General features: G+C 47.9%; 1 protein-coding gene across 5 annotated transcripts in view; it reads right to left on the reverse strand.

Annotated features, from left to right (window-relative positions):
* Positions 1-23,517, reverse strand: part of TTC3 (tetratricopeptide repeat domain 3) — a 1,911,479-nt gene that overhangs the window by 1,381,786 nt on the left and 506,176 nt on the right. For all 5 annotated transcript variants that reach the window (XM_078656864.1, XM_078656865.1, XM_078656863.1 and 2 more), the window contains one exon: positions 1,746-1,830. In XM_078656864.1, the coding sequence (XP_078512990.1) occupies positions 1,746-1,830 (85 nt within the window). The remainder of the gene's footprint in view (positions 1-1,745; positions 1,831-23,517) is intronic.

Consider the following 23,517-nt stretch of genomic DNA (forward strand, 5'->3'; position numbering starts at 1 on the left):
ATGAGTAAAGGGGAGGTGGAGGGTGTTGGGTTCACAAAACGCATGGGGACACACCGCTCACCTCATACATTAACTCTCAGGCAAGGTAAGCATAAAACAAAACCCTACTCACCACCCGACAAAACACTCAGGCGAGCCATTCACACCAGGACCGCATCTACCTCGTAACACAGCCCCACTCACCTCATGGCAACTCCCATATCAGACAAGCACACAACGCAACCCCACTCATCTCCTGACAACTCCATGAACCTCCTAACACAACCGCCAAATGAGACTAAAGCACACATTTGTAAATGACAATACCTTTTATTTGTGTGTTGTTTTTAAAACAGATACATAAAAGGCAGTCATTTACAATGCCAATAGCTCCAACTCTTATAAATGCGAGACCTATTGCATTGCAAATGCTTGTTTCCTAATCTCACAAGATCTTAGCAGTCATACAGCCATTAACCTGCAATATATACATTACAAGCAGGAGCCCCAGAAATTCTCAAATACGGCAAAAAGCCATGTTCAAGCTAGTCTGTGGTGTCTGCCGAAGGGATCCTGTGTCTCAAATCAGACAGTCCTAAAACTGGTTGCCCATTCAGGACTAAGTCATATCAAAAAACACAATTCCTGACATGCAAAAGCCTATTTGATCTGGCCAGAATATAACTTTTAAAAGTACATGCTACCCACAGTCTTATGGTAACTCTGAGCTTGAAAGTTACTTTTAATGGCAAACATAAATTTTCTGTTCCAATGGACTATTGGCCCACATCTGCTCTTCAATTTGAAAAGTGTTAGAGTTGATTAACAATAGAAAGGAAATTAAGTGACAGGGTACCACCTGCATATTCACCTAAGTTAGGAGAGAATGGAGGAACAGAACCTTATCGGCACTCCCCACATCGCTCAAAATCTCTGTTCTGATATGAGGTGTCAAAGATGACAACAAGGCTCTTGTTACTCAATCGATCCATCCACCCATGAATTTACCTCTTAGGTACCTCACTGGTCTATTCAATTAGACACTCGTTTGTTTCAAGGCAAATTTCACAAGTCTTGTTTAATATAATCTTCTCTAGATCCTACACACACATTTGGTGGGAATTAAAACCTGAGAGGCAGAATGTGAGAGAGAGGGATCGAGTCAGACTGATAATCAAATTTGAAACTGAATAGTTATTCTAGTTGGGAAATATATATTTAGATGGCAACCCTTACGTACTAGGCCCTTGGAAACACCCAATGAATAATTAATCTCTGAGAATAGTTATTTAGAAGAAATGGACAGCAGAAAAAATTCATAAAGGGAATATTTTAAGCTTCAAGGGATAATACGAGTCATTTTGTGGTTTCCAGCTAGAATTAAATTATCAATAGCTTACCTTTCTGATTTTGTGATTCATCTTATTCTCATTTTTTACTAACCACAAAATTGCACCTTGTACTGAATTAGTTGAGGAAATAATAATGGAATAACTCAAAAGATTTAATGACCATTATTTGTTATAATCAAATACAATTTAGTAATATTTCAATTCCGCACCATAAAATACTTGTGCCATACTGTGCTGCCGTGCAAAAAGTCATTAATGTTTAAAGCTTTACTAAATTTGCTTTTTTTAGGATGAAATGAAACATTATGACCATACTGGCCATAAACCTTTGCACGTTTTACAATGTAAATACACTTAATTAGGTCTCAACAGTCTGTTCTGTAATTTCTTTACACAAGAAAAATGTAGACTTACCTCGACGTTTCAGGTTCTTTACTTCTTGTCCTAGATTTTCCATGAGGGCTTTTGGAACTTGTTCGCGTGTTTATTTTATTACGAGCTATGGAGCAAAAATGAGAAAAAAAAGTGAGGGAGCAACAAGACAGTGTGCACACTGTAGTAAAAGGTGCTTAGAAAGACAATAGGGGTCTCAAGGTGATCCCATTCTCAACCCATTTAGTTACCCTCAGGAGATTCGTCACTTCACAAATATGAAGAGGTGGCAAGTTGGCTGGAGTAAGCTTTCAGTTCCCCACCCACAGTGTAAAGTTTTACCAAAATAGCATTCAATTCAACAACCCCAAGAGACACTTGACCCTGAAGAGGTAGGGTTCATCTGGCGAGCGCTCTCAAGCCATCTGTACTCCCACGGACACAAGACACATAGTGGAGCACACTGCCTTGTGGGGTAGAGCAACTCACAGGAGACACCTGGTCCTGAGGAGGCAGAGCTTAGCTGGTGAGCGCTCTTATGCGCTGTGTGCTCCCACGGATGTGGGACATATCGTGGAGTACTTCCTTGAGGGGTGAGGGGGGGGACAACAACCTCCAGGAGACACCAGGCCTGAGGCGGCGGGGCTTAGACTGCAAGCACTCTTAAGCACTGTGTGCTCTCGGAGCTGCATGTGGGACGCGCCCGGGCCCGTGTTTGCCTGTCATCGACCAACAGCACTGCACCACCTGGCAGCACTCAGCCACTGGAAACTATGACACGGGTGCGGCAAATCAGAGAAGTGGTTTCCACATTACATCTACTGTCCGCATCTAGCCAGTACACAATTGTTCTGGCCAATGTCCCTGTGTTGCCAACGGGGTCTGCAGAATCAACCATTGAACTGAAAAATAAGGTCGCTCACCAGTTAAGCTGAAAAACGAATTATTCTGTCTGTCTTGCTAGTGACATTTTAATGGTGGGAAGAGACGGTGGGTGGGCTCGCGATCTAAATATTTTTACGGGGACTATGCTGTAGTTAATTTTAGACAGCCCAGGATTGTGGATGGTCTGATATTTCAAGCCAATAAGGCTTGATTAAGTCAAACCTTTCAAGCTTTTGCCCATATCCTATTTTAATAACAACCTGGCCCATATGCAGAGGGGATCACTGACATAATACCGACCACACCAATATCGTGATACATAAATATCATGTCAAAAATATTGATTACAAAAATATAATTTTCCTAAACATTTAAAGATAAGTACAAATATTGTTTCCCGCTACTTTCATTAAAAACGAGTTTTACAATTATGTTGTTTAAAAAGGTAAATATTAACTATTTTAATAAACAATAATTTACTGTAAATTAAATATATTTAAGTAACATTTAATACTATAAATATAAACGTATGTAAACATATACAAAACTAATTTACTGTAAATTAAATATATGTAAGTAACATTTAATACTATAAATATAAACTTATGTAAACATATACACAACTATGTGTGTCTGTGTATATATATATATATATATATAAAACACACAATTAAAAAATATAGTGCCCAGTATACATTGTTTGTGCTTTTCGTATTTACTGATATAAAAAGCATGTATATATACATATATATATACACATATACATATATTACCTACTGGCGGTCGCCAGTAGGTATATATAGTTAGGATTTTTTCTCTATGGGATTTTTGAAAATTCTATGTCTAATAACTTTGCCGTTTGTGGACGGAATTGGCTGAAATTTTCAGGAAAATGGCACATTTTGTTTCTGAGCAGCCTTTGAAAATTTGGGGGGGGTTCGTCAAGGGGGGGCCGAGAAAAAAGGGGGGTCCCAAAACGCGTTTTTCCCATGTTAATTTCCATAGGGCGGTTGGCCTCACTTTTAGCCCGAACGGCTGAATGGATTTGCACGAAACTTGGCAAAATTGTAGGGACTGGTAGCCCGATGTGCCTTTTGTAGGTCTCAATATATGTGCTCCAGTGGATTTTGAGAAATTAACGTTTAAAAAAAGATATATATCTGTAAGCGCGGACCGGGCAGCGGCCTAGGACGCGTACTTTTCGCGCAACGGAGCTTTGTGAAGCGAAGCTGATTGGTTCTCCGGCGTCTGTCAACATTCCAAACAGTCCGTAGTGGCCGCAAACAGTCCGTAGTGGCCGCCATCTTGTCTCTCGGTAGGATCGAGAGACAAGAGGAGGCCAAAGCGAAGGGGTAAATGACCATAAGGGGGAATAGTAGATCCTCGCTGACCCCCTAGGTTTGATGTGGAGGTTTTAAAAGGGCCCCGCGGGGCAAAAAAAAAAAATTATAATAATAATCTTACGGCTGAATGGATTTGCACGAAACTTGGCAAAATTGTAGGGACTGGTAGCCCGATGTGCCTTTGCTAGGTCTCAATATATGTGCTTCAGTGGATTTTGAGAAATTAACGTTCAAAAAAAGATATATATCTGTAACAGCGCACCGCTTCGCGTACTTTTCGCGTTACGGAGCTTTGCGAAGCGAAGCTGATTGGCTCTCCGGTGTCTGTAAACATTCCAAACAGTCCGTAGCGGCCGCCATCTTGTCTCTCGGTAGGATCGAGAGACAAGAGGAGGCCAAAGCGAAGGGGCAAATGACCATAAGGGGGCATAGTAGATCCTCGCTGATCCCCTAGGTTTGATGTGGAGGTTTTAAAAGGGCCCCGCGGGGCAAAAAAAATAAATAATAATAATAATCGAACGGCTGAATGGATTTGCACGAAACTTGGTAAAATATTAGGGACTGGTAGCCCGATGTGCCTTTGCTAGGTCTCAATATATGTGCTTCAGTGCATTTTGAGAAATTAACGTTCAAAAACAAGATATATATCTGTAACAGCGCTCCGCTTCGCGGAGATAAAATTATATCTGTATTACCTAGCTGTTGCTAACACCAGTTAGCGACGGCTAGTAGGAGATAGCGACCATCTTGGGCCCCACTTTGCATGTGAGTGATATTTATCACTAATGACATGCAAAGTGGGCATGCCAAGATGTTAGCGACTGGAAACAGTCGCTAACATCGCTATCTCCTATTATCAACTTTTGGAAATATTCGAGATAAGCGCGAATATCTCCAAAAAGTAACAGCTGCCCTGAGCAGTTCTTAGCCATGTTATCCTATGGGAGGTGGATAACATGGCTAAGAGGATTAGCTCGGTAATGCATGAATATCGCTGAGTTTTCAGCGATATTAATGCATTGCGGTCGGTTTTTATCGTATTTGCGATAAACTTTGATAATAGCAAGGTTTATCTGCGATAATTTCTGACGGTAAAAAAATCTTTGCAATGCATCGTTAGGGATAAATATCGCTTAACTTTGGTAATATGCCCCAACGTCTGTTAACGTTCGATTCGAAGGAAATCAGGAAGTGTTGAAAAACATTGTCTGCGCCATCTTGTCTTTTTTCAAATGCCACACTTTTGTCGTGCACGGCAGCCATTTTAGATGCCTTGACCAGACCCACTCTGTGCACGCTGTCGATCCTTAGCATGGCTCCCCACCCTCGCAAGCATCTCCCCCAGGCAGTGGTCACCCCCGCTCTCTGTCTTATGCATGGGTAATAAACCTCCCCCCATCTGCGCTGCTCTTTCCTGAGAATCACACCCTGTGCCCGCCCGACACCTCCCTTTCGCCCTATTCACTACTGCACCCTCTGACACTCCTTTTCCTCTGTGTCCGATTGTCCAGGCTGGTCCTAGGGTATCAGCTAGCCCTGCAGATGTAGTTTATGGCCACAGCTGTAAAGATTCACCCCTCTTCAAAGGAGTTATAGTAGATCAAGGCCCACACTCGATGAGATCCGTCACAGCAGAAGCGTTGCTATTATCTGAAAACCATCCTGTATTGTGATTGGGGAGGGGACCGAGCGTGAAGCGGAAGATTCCAGGGATGACTCTTTGTACATCAAAGTTTTTACAATTATGTGTCACATTAAAAATATATAGCACTCCGACAAAGTAGTAAGATTATAAAACTTTAATAATTTATAAATATATACAAGAAAACAAAAATAGTAATAACATATAAACATTTTTAGGGAAAAACAACGAAGTAGCGGTCGGCTGTGCGAATAGTCCCAACGCAGCACAACGTCCAGATTTCCGGCGTGGGGCGGGTCATCAGTAGCAAACTGTTGTGCGAATAGTTCCAAGGCAGCAGAACGCGCTGAAATCTAGATGACACGAAAGTGATGTCTAGTAAGTTGCCACCCAGCAAATAACGGCGTGGGGCGTCGCGGGGGGTGGGTCTTCAGTAGCAAACTGTTGTGCGAATAGTTCCAAGGCAGCAGAACGATGGCACCAAGGTGATGTCCAGTAAGTTGCCGCACTGGTTTTGGTATCCTACAATGCTGCTCCGAATAACGGCGTGGGGCGCCCCGGGGGAGGCGGCGTGAACGGGCCTCTCCAGGTGGAGTGTCATCTGTTGTAGTGGGGCGCCCCTTTACCGTTTCAGTTGCCATTCCGTCCGTTTTTGGTCCACTGTGTCAAAAGCCGCAATTCAGCTGAGTTGCGCCCACTCTTGCGGTGCAGCGATAGGCGGCTGTCACAGGACTCTCAAAATGGCGGCAGGCTCTTTCCTTTTTGGGCCTGGTCCACTGAAATGGCCCTGGGACACCTTGGAAATCGGACGCTTGTCTGCTAGGTCTTGGACCCCATTCTCGAAAGCGTCCCCTCCGCCTTGAGAATTCATCAAAAGTTTTGGGGGCCCCGACTCCTGCAGGCTTCTGGTGGGGAGCGGCTGCCATGATTGCTCGCGGAATGACTACGACGGAGCTACGAGATGGTGGTGCTCTCATGCTGACGCCAGCTTCAGTCTGAAACATCCAGAAACAAGGTGGGGCTTTCATCGTTTGGAAAAAAAAAAAGTTTTCATCCAATGAAAAGTGTTGTTTTTAGGTCATATGATCAAGCCTTCCATCATTAGGAAACCAAAAGTAAAATGAACCAATGAAAAGTTTTATAAACAAGTCACATGACCTGTTATGCGGCATAGGGTATAAAATGCGGAGAAAATACGTTGGCACGTGAGGCGGCGTCAGTAGCGGACCGATGTGCGAATAGGCCGAAGGCAGCACAACGCGCCAAGATCCGGATGGCACCGAGGTGGTGTCCAGCAAGTTGCAGCACTGGTGTGGCCATCCTACAATGTTGAAAGTCGGCGTGGGGCGCCCCGTTGGCCTGTGAGTTTGCGTCAGTAGCGGACCGATGTGCGAATAGGCCGAAGGCAGCACAACGCGCGAAGATCCGGATGGCACCGAGGTGGTGTCTAGTAAGTTGCCGCACTGGTGTGGCCATCCTACAATGCTGAAAGTCGGCGTGGGGCGCCCTGTTGGCCTGTGAGATGGTGTCAGTAGCGGACTGATGTGCGAATGGGGCCAAAGGCAGCGCAACAATATTTTCTGACGAGAAGACACCACAAGGCGCTGAGATGCCAAGATCCGGATGGCACCGAGGTGATGTCTAAGTTGCGGACTGATGTGCGAATGGGGCCAAAGGTAGCGTAACAATATTTTCTGTATGGAAGATACCACTAGGCGTTGAGATGCCAAGATTCGGATGGCACCGAGGTGATGTCTAGCAAGTTGGTGTGGTCATCCTACAATGCTGAAACTCGGCGTGGGTCGCCCCATTAGCCTGTGAGATGGCGTCAGTAGCGGACCGATGTGCGAATAGGCCGAAGGCAGCACAACGCGCCAAGATCCGGATGTCACAGTGGTGGTTTCATAGTTGAGAGGCACTTCATCTGCAGTGGGGCGCCGAGATCCGGATGGCACCGAGGTGATGTCTAGCAAGTTGCTGTACTGGTGTGGTCATCCTACAATGCTGAAAGTCGGCGTGGGGCGCCCCATTAGCCTGTGAGATGGCGTCAGTAGCGGACTGATGTGCGAATGGGGCCAAAGGCAGCACAACGCGCCAAGATCCGGATGGCACCGAGGTGGTGTCCAGCAACTTGCCGCACTGGTGTGGCCATCCTACAATGCTGCGCCGAAAGTCGGCGTGGGGCGCCCCGTTGGCCTGTGAGTTCGCGTCAGTCAGTGGGGGCTGTTTGAGGATCTGACTGCATTGGAAAGCAATGTGATGCTGTGCGTCGCCCCCAAGATGGAGGTTCCTCGGCTGCAGTGGGGCGCCCCTTGGTGTTTCACTCGCTATGCAGCTGAGTTGCGTGCGCACTTGTGGCGAATAGGCCGAAGGCAGCACAACGCGCCGAGATCTGGATGGCACCGAGGTGGTGTCCAGCAATTTGCCGCACTGGTGTGGCCATCCTACAATGCTGCGCCGAAAGTCGGCGTGGGGTGCCCCGTTGGCCTGTGAGGTGGCGTCAGTAGCGGACCGATGTGTGAATAGGCCGGAACCAGCACAAGGCGCCAAGATCCGGATGGCACCGAGGTGGTGTCATAGTTGAGAGTTCTGAGCAGCGCTTGTAACACTGTCTGAAGCTTATTTGCACCTGCTGCAGCTTCACTATTGCCCTGGTGTGGCCTAAGATCGCCCATGACATAGGCGGCCACCTCCCGGGGTCCGGCGGAACTTTTTTCCTTTTCCTTTCTGCATCTTGTCCCAAATTCGTTTGACCTGAAGACACGACCAGGTCCCTGAATGTGTGCAGGGGGACGCTATTGATTGAATCAAAATGGCGGCTTCACACAAAGCTGACTCAAGCGTTTTCTGGTGGTTTCATAGTTGAGAGGCACTTCATCTGCAGTGGGGCGCCGAGATCCGGATGGCACCGAGGTGATGTCTAGCAAGTTGCTGTACTTGTGTGGTCATCCTACAATGCTGAAACTCGGCGTGGGTCGCCCCATTAGCCTGTGAGATAGCTGTTCTTTGGATTTGGGCCTGGTCCACTAAAATGGCCCTGGGACACCTAAGAACTCGAACGCTCGATTTTTTTTTCCTTTCCTGTACATGCAAAAAAAGGTAAATGCCCGGTATGTTACACGCTTCATCTGCCACGATGAACTCTCCAGAGGAAACGAAAAAATATATAGTTGTGGTAACTATACCATGCATCGTCATATGGAGAGGTGGCACCAATTAATTATAGTGCTGCATAAAAGAGAGATTTGGAGGAGAACCCCTGACCTGCTAGTACATTCATCAAAGAAGTGGCACTGAGAGCTTCAGAGGCAAGGGAAACGGTCCCAAATATTTAGAAGAACTTTGGAAAGATTAAAATGACATGTTTAGATTGTGGTAAATTAATTTCATGTGGGCAGATGAGTGTTACTCTAATAAATACAGCATATGAACATCATCATAGTCGATGGTTGGTAGAGACATTTTGACTATATCCTGGACCTGCCCGTCCTCGCCCAAAATGGCGCCGGAATAAATGGGACTCGTAACTCCTTGTTGTGTACTGGTTGCAGAACCTTGAAATCACGAGATACGTATGCAGTTTTGAAGCACATGGCGGGCGGGGACGAGAATTGATTGAATATTTCGACATCCCTATTGATATTAAGTTCTGATGTGTTATTGATTACTGTACTGTTGAAAGTTCGAATTAACGTCACCCATGGTACTTGCCCGCAAATGTATATCTAGATAATTTTATTGTAACTGGCCCTGTCGTATTTTAATTATAAAATGTACGTCCACCGATTCCGTAACTGTTAGACACCTTAGTTCTTGCAACCTAATGGCCCGCCCGTTACGTTCCTCTACAGTGTAAATGTCTACTCATCACATACGATTACAGTTTGCTCCGTGGCCGGCCCACGTGGTTATAGGCTCGTATTTGTATAATGAAATTTTCACAATAAAGGTTTTTAAAAGAAAACATGGTAGTAGTATATACATTGGTAAAGTTTGTAATAATAGTCACTGTTTTAGAATCATTAAAAGGCAAGTGAAATAAAGCAGACCAATTACATGAAGGGTAAAAGGTATAATACGAAGGAACGCAGTAAAGATAAATGGTCAAGGGCTGTTGTGTTTTCTATTCCTGCAACATAAAGTGATCGATAAGAATCTCATATTCAGGCGTATCGGCGACTAAGACAGCAGGTCGACCCTCTTTTGCTCAACGGCTCCATCATGGGACGAAGAAACGCTCTTTTTCTCGAAAAAAGAATATATTTTACTTGCAGGACAGTTGTAAAATTTCCGGGAAAGTACATTAGCCTGGAACATTATAACATATATTTAAGAAAAAATAATGTTCGGAAGTAATGAAAAGCGTAATTTTTAGGTCATATGAGCAAGCCTTTCATCATTACAATAAGAAAAGTAAAATGAACCAATGAAAAGTTTTATTAACAAGTCACATGACTTGTTATGCTTACGTTACGCGCTGCGCGCCCCGGATGACTTCCGGATGCGCTAACGCGGCGCGTCATATGACGCATTACGCGACAACGCAGGTCCAGAATATAGTCAAAATGTCTCCACCAACCAGCGGTCGGAACACAACCCCTTTCAGCAGGCTAAATAGTTCTGTTAAATGAGAACAGAAGGGACAGGCAACAAGAACCATCAGTGAAAGAGGGGAGGGCTAGTTCTTCTCTACCGGGTTACATTGGGGCGCTACCGGAACTGATCGAATTGGTAGTCTACAGTGTTTCTGGATGTTTCAGACTGAAGCTGGGGTTAGCATGAGAGCAGCATCATTTCGTAGCTCCGTCGTGGCCATTCCGCAACCAATCATGGCAGCCGCTCTTTATCGTTATTTTGGGCGGGGTGGGTGGCGGAGCCGAGCTGTTTTGCAGCCATCATTGTGTGGAGTTCAGTTCATCTCACTAGTTTTGTATTTGTCATGAGGGGTTGTTCCTAATGTTTCTATTTTAGCGAGGTCAAAAAGAGATCCCATTAGTGGCCTACTGATTTTGCTTGATTCCTTTTCTTTTTTTTTACACGATTTTTCGTTATCTGCAAAGACTAAACAGAGTATTGCGACTCTGTGTTTGTTTGTAAATAGAGAATGAACCAAAGAGAACTAATTCTAAAACAGTAAATACTTGGATAACAATCAATCAAATGGAGAGAGAAGCAGGCACGACGGATTACAACGGGGGCAAAGGCCTGCGTTAACTACCTTTCACTATCTGCAAAGAGAGAGTACTCCTAATAGAAATGAGGGGGGGGGGGCACCATTCAAAGCAGATCAGTGTGCATAAACACGAAAATGTTTTCACTTACCACGTACTTGACATTCGACAGCTTATGATATTTGCTATTAAAAAACCATTGAAATTCACTGAAAAAACCATAGGTTATAGACCATATATAGTTAGGAATTAGCATTTACAAAACCTTGAAAATTCACTGAAAAAACCATAGGTTATAGACCATATATAGTTAGGAATTAGCATTTAAAAAACCTTATTTTACTCACACAAAACCATTGAAATTACATATATAGTTAGTTGCACTAACTATATATCGCGCACCTGCAATCCACTGCTGATGATGTCACATATTACATCATTCATGACATGGTCAGTGACATCACTGATGACATCACTGATGACATCTCAAATGACATCACTGATGACATCACTGATGACAACATCCAGTGACTGTATGTTTCTGTAAAGTTAAAATGTGTCTTACATATTGAAGAATGAGTGGAAGTATAAGTGTCTGGACAAAGGATTTAGTAGGTGCATGACTGAATGCATGAGTGAGTGATTAAATGTGTCTCACTGAGTGCATGGGTTAGTGACTAAAGTGTCTTAATTTGTGCATCATTATGTCTGTTGTTCTGTAAACTGCTGCATGTTTTGATCAGTAGCTATATAATTAACTATATGGGTTACTGATTGATTGTCCAAGTATTTGTATGGGAGACTGAGTGTGTGTGTGGCTGGCTGGGAGGTGTGTGACTCTGTGCAGATCAATGTGTACTTGTATCAATGATTGTATAACAAGGTAAGTATGTGTTAGTATATGTTTGAAAATGTAAGGTGCTCTATGTTTAACTGTATAGACAAGAAAATGGAAGTGTCATTGATTCTTTACAGGACTGACTAGGTGTGTGAGTAACTCCATGGATGAGTGGCAGACTGTGAGTGTCTGTATAGGTGTATGAGTGCATATGATAGTGTTGTAAAGATGAGTGATTGTATGTATGAATGATAGTATGGGTGAATGAGTGAAGGTGTGTGTAGACGTAGGAATCAGTGAGTGCGTATGTAGTAACTAGTATTGGTGTGTCAATGGTTTCAAAAATTATATTCTGTATTTAACACTGGGTGAAACAGAGGTTATATTAAAATGTGAGGAGATGCATTGTATTGTCATATGAATGATATCATCAGTGATGTGGTCATTGATGTCAAATGAGATGTCATCAGTGATGTCATCAGTGATGTCATTTGAGATGTCATCAGTGATGTCATCAGTGATGTCACTGACCATGTCATGAATGATGTAATATGTGACATCATCAGCAGTGGATTGCAGGTGCGCGATATATAGTTAGTGCAACTAACTATATATGTAATTTCAATGGTTTTGTGTGAGTAAAATAAGGTTTTTTAAATGCTAATTCCTAACTATATATGGTCTATAACCTATGGTTTTTTCAGTGAATTTTCAAGGTTTTGTACATGCTAATTCCTAACTATATATGGTCTATAACCTATGGTTTTTTCAGTGAATATATATATATGTACACACACAAACACATATGTCAAGAATATAGAAAAAATCTAATGCAAAACCTAATAAATACTCAAAATAATTTCATTTAAAAAAACAAAAAAAGACATTTGCTGAAACATTTTGTTAAATGATAACAAAAATTATATATAAACAAATAAAATTAAACAAATACATGAATAATATTAAATATATTGAAACAATATTAAAAAAAGTATTAAAATCTTCGAATAATAGATATATTATTCCCACTCTAGTCTGCGCAAAAGTAGGGAAAGCATTGGACTTCGGCAGGGTAACATTTATTATTTCTACTCTAGTCTGTGCAACAGTAGAGAAAGAACTGGACTTTGCAGGGGTAGAATGTACTATTCCCAGTCCAGTCTATGCAACAGTAGGGAAAGTACTTCACTTTAAACGCATAAAGTATATTAAACCCTAATCAAAATATAAAACTCTTAATATCAACTTTATTAATTAACCTAAAAATTCTATACATCAAAAACAATTACCATAATTATGAAATAATTTAAGAATGAACAATTGGCAATTATTTATTCATTAATTAACTACCGCGGGCAGGGAAACAAGTATGATCCTGTCTAGTGGCAGTAAACACAATGACTGTGATGGAGCAAGGATTTGCACGTAACGCGACTTGCTTGAATTCAGTCCTCTCGATATAACGTTAATGTACTAATTAACATGTTTTGTGTACTAAAAATTGCTTTACATGACACAACTAGTATCCAAGGCAAGCTTTTCAATGTGCTTTTACTAACTATAATCCGCTTGCACTAAAATGGCTGCTGCTATGTGGGATTTTGTACTGCGCATGAGTCTATCACGCTCACGTGACATGACGTATCTTTCACTTGGAGGGAAACTTTCGCTTCTGCGCATTAAAACTACAATGGCTGCTCTGCGTTACAGCATGCATGAAGCTTGCACTGCTGCTTTTGCTAAGCTGTTCGTTCTGCTTAATACGAATGCAATAGTTAAACATAAAGTAATGGGAATAGAGTAGAGATAAGTGGTAGACAGTGCATTCATTTATTCTGTGTTCTCAAACTGTTTCTTTTCTATTCTTACATGTAAATCAATTTGGTCCTGACGTCTATTGCTGAACTCCATCTTGGGGAAAATTGCGACTGCGCACAAATCACAAAGTCCATGAAGCAGAGTGACCTTTGAAACGCTGCCAAAGAGCCAATTTGCTAGAAGATGCTTGTGGGAACTTTACCTCTTGACCCTACGGAGGAAACTAGATTTCTAAAATGTAACAAATATTGGAACATTCATTGTCGGGTGGAATAAAATATACATGGGCAAATAAAAGTTGATGGGCGGGAACGTTATTAGAATATTCAAAAGAAAAGTGTCATTTTAGTATGGTGTGATGACCTCTCCTTATTCCTTGTCCAATCAAAATTGGGGATCCTTACACTTGCAACATTGGGGGGGTTGTACACTGACCTGAAAAATAGTATAACTAGGGTAGGCTTAGCTAGTTAATTTGTACGACTTGTCCGAATAGCTGACCTGTCACTGACCCAACGCACTCAATAGGGATCGAGAGCAGAGGTGCTGGCGGAGCACTCTGTCAGAAGGTTCGAAACCCAGATCGGGGTTTGCAAGCTGAAGTGCTGGCAAAGCACTTTGTCGGAGCAATCGATAACTCTTACCGGGTTCTGGCTGTTAGCTGCAAAGAGGGAGTAACGCAGGGGTTGCAACTTTAATTGCGGGTGCTGGTCCTAGCCCTTGGTGGTCCTGTCCTGATCCAATTTGACTTTACCTGTCCTGATTCCGATCTGCACCTGCCTACATTTATGGTGCCTGCACTTTCGGGTTTCTGTCTTTTAAACTGACCCGTGGCCAGGGTTAGTTCTTCACACCATTCTAGGTAAATATTCTATGTGGGTATGTCATTGTTCTGACTCCTCCTCTCTTCCCACCCTAATGTTAAATGATAAAGGTTTTGCATTATTGTCATAGGTCATTGCTTTGATTTCCTAACCTAAATGACAAATGCGTAGAGACGGTCTTATAAAATGTATACATATTTTTATTCCAATGGTTATTTTCTTGATTGGGAACTTTCTATTGCTTAATGCTTGAATTAAGACATTTAAAGAATTTTAGATAAAGTGTTTTAAACACTACCTGGGTTTGTGGTTAATAAACGAGTGCAAATGTTAAATGTTACCTATATTCTTTCTGACTCCCTGATCCAATAGGACTTTAGGTACCGGGTGACAAGGATTGGTAAGTCAATGGTATAGGTCCTAAAAGAAATTCAAAATCACTGATTAGAGTAAGTGCACAGGTTACCTGATTAAAACTCATCATATGTTGTTTATGGGCCCAGGTGAGTATGGTAATCTGAGTCGGGTGACCTGCGCGCTCTATCAACTGCTCCCATCTTTTGTGGCTGTGGTGCTGGATTAGGAAGTCAGCCGACTGAAGCTTGGAGTCTCTGCTTCTGTCTGGGATTCAGGGGATGACTTTTCCATGAGCAGGACACCACAGGCACATTCTCTCTTTGGCAGCCCAAGGAGCACTAGGTACAGTCGAACTTCGGTGCGGTCTCACTTTGCCAGGTCATCAGGGCAGTCTTTCTTCGGTCCTCTTCCCCAGAACAGTCGAGATCGGAGGTATGGAGGCTAAGGGAGCCACTGTTATGCCCAGAAAGTGTCCTCAAGGGAGGCAGTGGTCACTGATCAATGGGCTACTCTAATCCCTTCCACTTGATAAAAACTTTCTGTTGAGTGTGACATCTACTGCAGTGTTCTGCCCGCTTTCACGATGACAGAACCCCTCTCTCGACCTGTAGAGTTTGGGAGCCCAGCCCAGGGGTGTGGCTACCTCTGGCCTACACTCACCCACAAAAAAAAGACCAATAAGTGTTTTTGTATCGCTGTCCCCTACGCTCTCCTGTCTACCTAAACAAAGGAGTAGCCCCTCTTTGTGTGTTCCTGCCCTTTGCCCTCCAAAGGCTGCTTTCCCTTTAAAACTCACCAATTGGGCTCACATCCTGTGTGTTTTCTTTCCTGCCACAAGGAGAGAAAATCTCCTTCCCCGGCAAGCCCTTTGCAGGCTTTCCTGGCAATTGTTCACACTTCTCCCCAAGAAGCCAGAAGGCCGTCTTAAGAACAGTCCTCCCTGTGCAACCGTAAACAGACACTGGAATGCCTTGCAAAACAGAGTGGCAAAGTACTAAAGTTGCTGTGACGAAATGGGGTGTATTATATTGTGCTGTTGTGCGACCTCACCGTGTAATACACTTACAAACAACGTTTATTAAACCTTTGCTCAAAGCTAGGTAGCTGTGGTTCTGAGCAGTCTGGCTTACACAAAGGAATATGTGTAAAGGATTTAAATAGCACAAAAACAATTGAAGAAATAATTGAGATGCTCAAGAAATCCGACATCAATTAATAAAAATAGACCAGATTTGAATATACTTTTCAAAATGAAAAATAACCACTGGAGGATTCTGGAGATACTGAATTTACAAAGAGGTGTATATCAGAGGTTAGCATGGTTACTAAATTGAGGCAGTGTAAAAACGCTTTAAGACGTTTGAAGATTACTGTGCAACTCCTTGCTCAACAATGAGAATGATTCATGAATGCATATTTAGAAAAATCTAATGCTGGAGAAATTGGAAGTGATGAAAACTAATATAGGTAATTTAAACATTGCCATTTTAAAGGAGCTTCACTAGTGTTTGGCAGAATATCATTAACGGGTCTTGTGAAATATACAAAGATATGATGAGAAGAGGGTCCAAACCTTAAGATTCTGGAACGATGCATGAAAGATTATGAACATTGTGAAGGAAAATTAAAAACTAAAAAGAAGCCACTAGGGGCGTGGCTTAGCGGGCGATCATGGCGGACGTGGCTTGCTAGAGCTCCCGCCGGCCCGATACTTATCCTGTGATTTCTCCTGGCCCCCGGACCCGAATTGTGCACCACATCTGGGGCAACGGTGGCGGACGGCGCAGGGAGTCATCCGGTGCTGACAAGGACGCGCTGAGACCTCTCTCGGCGGTGGGGCGGCTTGGAGCAGTGGGCGGCCTAGTGCCGGTTGAGCAAGCCGGGGCCTCAATTTTGGCACATCCGGACTGGAGGTCTCGATCCGGGGCCTGCGGCGCTACCCTTTGGCCACAATCCTGGGCTGCTGGCTGCCGGCGACCTGCTGCGGGACCCCCCTGCCTCTTCTCGCCACATCAGCGGTGGGGGCTGGTGCCTGGGGGGGCCTCGGAAGACCTGCGGCCTACCTGGCCTTGGTGGGGCCGGGACCTCGAGTTTGGTAGTCCCCGCCCGGAGTTGTCGGCCCTGATCCTTCGGCCGGGTGAGAGCCCCCGGGGGCTGGGGTGTCGGTCGGGCACCTGGCCCGGATGCTTGCCCTTCCCTGCTCCTGCGGCCTACCTAGCCTTGGTGGAGCCGGGACCTCGAGTCTGGTGGTCCCCGCCCGGAGTCACCGGCCCAGCTCCATTGACCGGTGCCAAGACGGACGTGCAGTGCCCTTTCTTGAGGTGAGGCAGTTTGGAGCGGTGGACGACCTGGGGCCGGTTGACCGGGCCGGGGCCTCACTTTAGGCGGGCCCGGACCGGTGGACTTGATCCGGGGCCTGAGGCGCTGCTCTTTGGCCGTGATCCGGGGCTGCCTGCTGCCGGCGACCAGCTGCGGAATCCCCTGCCTTTCCTCGCCATATCTGCGGTGGGGGCCGGTGCCTGGGGGGGCCTCGGAAGACCTGCGGCCTGCCTGGCCTTGGTGGAGCCGGGACCTCGAGTTTGGTGGTCCCCGCCCGGAGTCGCCGGCCCAGATCCTTCGGCCGCGTGGGAGCCCCAGGGGGCTGGGGTGTCAGTCGGGCGCCTGGCCCGGATACTTGCCCTTCCCTGCCCCTGTGGTCGCCGGGGCGGCGGCCGGAGGACTCGTGGACTGGGCTAGAGTGGCCCATATCTGCGCCGTGCCAGTGGGCGCGGGGACGACCTACTACGCCCTGGTGAGGCGGCGTTTCCTGGGGGCCTGCCCGATCTGTGGGCCGGTGGCGTGAGGATCCCGTGTGGCCTGGTGTGCTCTAGACGCCCCGGCCGAGGCCTGGTTGGTGGACTATCGTGAGGTGCGGCCTCGCTACAGGTGCGTGATACTGATCTGCCATCTCTGCGGCCGCCATGACTCGGGGCTCGGCCGCCACTAAGACTGGACCCATTGATAAGTTCACCGGCCCTGGTGGAGGAGCTGGTGCGGCTGGCGGGGGCCAAAATGCTGGACCAGACAACGCGGCATTGCTGACAGCCATTACACAGTCCCGCGACATGCTGGATGCGAAGATTGGCGCGGTGGGTGCCGACGTGATGCTGCTGCGGCAAGATCTTCGTAATGCGGTCGCCCGCATTACTGAAACCGAGACCAGGGTCACAGCAGTGGAGGGAGATGTTGGTGCCCTTAAGAAGAAGATTGCCGACATGGAACAGACTCAGCGGGGCCTGGTGCTCCGTGTGGAAGATGCCGAGGGGCGGGCGAGGCGGAACAACCTGCGCTTTGTTGGCTTTCCGGAAGACTGCGAGAATGGGCCCATGGACGTTTTTCTGTCCCGGTGGCTGGAGAGCTGGCTACCCCCGGACTCCCTGTCGCGATGCTTCGTGGTGGAGCGTGCTCACCGCGCCTTGACACAGAAGCCGCCGGCCGGGGAGCGGCCTCGCCCGATCATCGCCAGGCTCCTCAACTTCCACGACAGGGACGTCATTCTCCGGGAGGCTCGGCTTAAGGACACCCTGCTCTATGACAATAATAAAATTATGATATTCCCGGACTATACCAAACTGGTCCACCAGCAGAGGCACTCCTTCCTGGAAGCCAAGGCCAAGCTGCGTGGCTTGAAAATCCAATACTCACTGCTCTACCCGGCCCGCCTCCGTGTGATCTTCAACTCCAAGACCCTCTTCTTCGATACGCCGGAGGCCGTCTTCAACTGGACCGATGAGACGGTCAGAATTCGACCTCATGTCCAACCAGGGCTGCACTCTGGGTCGTCGCGTGGCTCGTCTCAGGACCGGGGCAACCCGTCAGGCAGAGGGAAACGTCACCGCAAGTCCCGCTCCCGGCGGAGGTCCCTGTCCCGGGACCCTCTTTTGGGGGACACACAGCCCGATACGGATCAATCTGAACAAGGCTCCTGATCACCATTCACAGAGACTATCTGCTGGTTGCCTTTCCTATGTCAAAATATATGTTGCGGATGCTGAGCTGTGGTCGGTGGGACAGACATTGGCTGGTGCAGTATTGACTTCTTTTTGGCGAATACCGGGGCCATCCTGGTCTGGTACTTTTCTATGGTGCTTTGTTTATGACTCGACTGTATGTTTGTTGGGGTTCGGGGCCTGTACTATGGGCTGCCTCCTCCTGTTGGGACTGGGGGGTGGTTCAGGGAGTGTGTCTGGTTAGTTCAGGGGGGAACTAGTTGGGATCCCTTGGTATGGCTGGCTTTGGGCGCTGTGTTTTGGGCCTGAAGTACCGTATACCGCGACAGATACTTCATTGTTCATTGAGGTATGGGGGTGGGGGTGGGGGGTCTTGGGGTGTTTGGTTGCTTGTGGGTTGGGCCGGGGTTAGTGGGGTAGTGGGGTTTAGGGCTGTGTTCTGGGGGGTGCACGTGTTTCTTATGATGTTGGCAAACGGGGTGTTGTGGGCCGGGGTCGGGTACTGGGGTGGACGGGAACTGGCTCATCGTGACAATGGCTGAAGCTCCACGGCTTGTGTCTCCTGGCACTTCCATGCGTGTACTGAGCTGGAACGTCCGGGGGCTCCTAGACAAGATCAAACGGGGGGCTGTGCTTCGCTGGGCGAAAAGGGACTTGGCAGATGTGCTCTTTCTTCAGGAAACACACATGTTGGGTACTAAGGCACTGAGTCTGCAGAGGTTTGGCTTCCACCAGGTGTTTCATGCTGGCTTCACTAGGGGGTCGAGGGGCGTGGCCATTCTTGTTCACAGACGGCTGGCTTATACTCATGAATGGCTTGATCCTCAGGGCCGGTTTGTGTTTGTGCAGGGTAGGGTTGGTGTGGAGCCTGTGGTGTTCGGTTGTGTGTATGCCCCTCCCCCGCTGCAGTGGGCCCTTGCGGAGCGACTGTTTGCCTTATGGGCCGAGCTTCCCCGTTCCCTGGCTGTGATTGGAGGCGACTGGAATGATGTAGTGGACATGACCTTAGACAGACAGAGGGGACGAGGGGCCGAGGCTGTAGCCTCCCCTACTCGGCTGAGTGCCATGATTGATGGTCTTGGATGGGTGGATGTGTGGAGACATTTGCATGCGGGGAGGCGGGAATACACGTATGTCTCTGCTGTGCATGGCTCTCTCTCGCGCCTCGATTGTGTGTTTGTACCGGGGGCCTTCCTTGACAGGGTGCAGGGGGCGGCGATCCGGCCTCGCGGGCTCTCGGACCACTCCCCTGTGGCGGTGCAGATAGATCTCTGTAAGGCGCGCCAGCCGTTTCGGTGGCGGATGTCTACGTGGCACCTGCAGCGACCAGATTACTCCCAGCATCTGCGCGGTGCAATCGCCCACTACTGGCAGGACAACCTTACGGTGGGGATGGATGCAATCACAGTGTGGGAGGCCATGAAGCCCGCCTTGAGGGGTGTGGATATAGCCTGGTGCGCAACGGCTCGTCGGACTCGCCAAAGCAGTATTACTGCTGCCGCGGTGCAGGTGGAGGCGCTGGAGGCGCGGCACAGGGCGGCGGCCGATGATGTGACACTGCGGCTGCTTTTACAGGCGCAACAGTCTTACTCCTCGGTCTTATTAGATGAGGCACGCCAGGCGTGGCTGGCTACGCGTAGTAGGGTATATCAGTGGGGTGACAAGTCTTGCACCATGCTCCATAGGCTTTGTCAGCAGACTTTGCAGCCAATCACCTTGCCGGGGCTTGTTGACGACGCAGGAGTGGCGATTACAGACCCCGTGATCCTTGCGGCGAGCTTTGCGCGCCATTATGAACATCAGTATGCCCCCCGGGAGAGCCTTTCCTCTGATGGCATTGAGGAATACCTCGCAGCGGTCCATCCGCGGGCGGTCTCCGATGATGTGCGTGACGCTCTGGAGCTCCCCCTGACGGCGGAGGAATTAGGCGACGCACTGGGTCAACTAAACGCGGGTAAGGCACCGGGGCCGAGCGGGTTCCCCAGCGAATTCTATCGGAAATTCCACCTGCAGCTTGGGCCACATTACGGGCGGGCGTTGGAACTGGCGCGGGAGCGTGGCACCCTCCCCCCAGACTGGCGACATGCCGAAATTGTGGTCTTTCAAAAGCCGGGCAGACCCCCCGAGCGCCATGAGTCGTACCGTCCCATCTCCCTTATTAATTTTGAAGCCAAGCTCCTGGCCAAGGCGCTTGCAAACCGCCTCCTCCCGCATATCTCAACCCTTGTCCACCCGGATCAGGCGGGCTTTATGCCACACCGGGCGACGCGGCACAACATTCGGCGGGCCCAGGCCGCGCTGGACGCGATCGGAACCACCGGGGATCAAGCGGCGCTGTTGTTGGCAGACATTGATAGCGCCTTTGACTCGGTCAGCTGGACCTATCTCTTCGCCCTCCTACCACTACTGAACTTGGGACCGGTTTTTGTCTCCTATGTAAAACTGCTCTATACGGATGTCACCGCTTCGGTACGTGTTTCTGGGGCGGTCTCCACGCGGTTTCCTGTGGCCAGGGGCACCCGACAGGGATGTCCCCTCTCCCCGTACCTCTTCGCGCTGGCTATGGAACCTATGGCCGCCCGGGTGCGCCAGGACGCGCTTTATCGGGGCTTTGTATGGGGGGCGGACCGCACGGACCGCGTTGCCTTATATGCGGATGATGTGCTCTTCTTTATGACTGATTTGCATCGTACGGGCCCTCGCGTTCTTGAGATCATGCATGAGTTTGGTCTGGCGTCAGGGCTTTTTCTTAACCCACACAAGTCGACCCTGTGGGTGCTGGGGAGTGACACGGTGCACTGCCCATGGGCTGCGTCCCTTCGGGTGGTGGTTGAGGGCATGAAATACTTGGGCGTCTTCCTCTCGGCCTCGGCCGCGGTGGCGTGGGATCGGAACATTCGGCCGGTGTGGGATAGGGTCCAGATGGACGTTAAGGCCTGGACACGTATGCCCCTTAACATCTATGGTCGGTCGGCAATTTTTAAGATGGTCGCCCTGCCTCGGCTCCTCTACCAACTGCAGAATCATCCCTATAGAATCGACCCACAATGGTTCCGGAGTGTCAACTCGGTGCTGGGTAGGTTTTTGTGGGCCGGGGGCGCCTCTCGGGTCGCGCTACGTACCTGCTTTCTCTCTACATACTGTGGCGGCTTGGCGTCCACGGACCTCCTGTCTTATTACCAGGCCTCCCACCTCCTCGTGCTCAATGAGTGGTGGTATGGGGACCGTAGTGATCCGGCTTATGCTCTGGAGCACTCGTTGATGGGCGGTGCCACGCTCCACACATTGCTGTACTCGGCCAGACGGAGGAGGGTATTGCCGAGGGTCACTCAGCTGGTCTTTGCGGTCTGGCGGCAAGCTTTGCATCGTGTGGGGTGGTGGGGCAGACTGACGGCTGAGACGCCGTTGTGGCGTAATGGCCTGCTCCCGGCGCTGGCTTCCCTATCCGGGTTTGGCGGTTGGGACGCGATCGGGATTTCGTCCCTTGGTCACGTTCTCTCTGGTACTACGCTTAAGTCCTTTCAGGACCTTAGCTCTGAATTCAATATGCCTAAGTCCCAATTCTTCCGGTACCTCCAGTTCCGCCATGCCCTTGGCCCGAGTCTGGTGGGCTTGGAGCAACTCCCCGATTTCAGTCCCATCGAGGCTAAACTATTTATGGGTGACCTAGGCGACAAAAAGGTCTCTCAGATATATCGCTCCTTGGTTACACACTGTTCCCCCTCCCTCTCGTCGTTGAAGGCCTCCTGGGAGATTGATATTGGCCCCTTGGATGATGATGACTGGCGCGAGGCCCTTGAATCCCCCCGGGGAGCTGCTATAGCTGTCCGTCTTAGATTTATTCAGTTCAAATACCTCCACAGGGCCTACTATACTAGGGAACGGCTGTGGCGGGCGGGCCTTATAGCCGCCCCGGAGTGTCTGAGGTGCGGTGATGAGAGAGGGACGCTTCTCCATACTGTGTGGTCCTGCGGGAGGCTGACCAGATTCTGGGCGGGGGTTTGGGACTGTCTTTCGGAGGTGCTGGGGTGGGACCTGCCCCGTACCCCTAGGCTGGGTCTCCTTCATATCCTGGAAAATGTTGGGGGTAACGCTTACAAACGTCACTTGCTGCTTTTGGGACTGGTGGTGGCCAAGCGGGATCTGGCCCAGGCCTGGAAAAGCGTTCGTGCCCCCCCGCTTGGTGCATGGAAAGCGGGACTGGACTTCCTTATGGGCCTGGAATTACCTGTTTTTGAGGCCAGAGGGTGTCCCCGGAAACACTACAAAATTTGGAAAAGATGGGCGGACTACAGGGGTCTGCACCTCGACCCCCCCGCTGATCTTGATGATGTGTTGGCTCTGGATGTGGACCCCGTACCTTAGACTGTTGGCTGACTCCACCTTTGTTTTTCATCTTATGTTGCTACGCTGTGAACACGTGCACTGGGTTCGGGTGGGATAAGGGGTGGGTAGTAGGGGGGGGTGTTGCAGGGCGCTGTTGGGGTTGGGTGGTCTGGGAGGGGATTGGGGTATGTTTTCTATAACTCTGGGTTCACTGCTATGCCTTTTTCAGTGTCTGTCGTTGACAGTCTCCTCCTGACTGTGGAGGGCTGTATTGATTCATGCATGAACTCTTAATAAATACGGTTTTGAAAAAAAAAGAAGCCACTAAAAACTTTACTGAAAAATTAGATTAGGTTACTCATTGACATGCACCTTACCATGTTTTGTACTGTATGTCTGATAATTGTTTTAGGAGCAGAAAGCATGCTGTGTTCTTGAACGCACATGATGCAACATAAAAGGCATACTTTGTCTAAAAGAACAATTCATTATTGCCACGCATTAAATAATAGAAGAAAGATGAATGGGAGACATGGCCAATCATTTTTAAGCTGAGTAAAGTCTGAACTTTTCACTACAAGGTTTTCAGACTACATTTTTACACCACATCAATGGTTTCAA

Source organism: Lissotriton helveticus, chromosome 8 (genome assembly GCF_964261635.1).
Source record: "Lissotriton helveticus chromosome 8, aLisHel1.1, whole genome shotgun sequence".
Taxonomy (NCBI): Eukaryota; Metazoa; Chordata; class Amphibia; order Caudata; family Salamandridae; genus Lissotriton; species Lissotriton helveticus.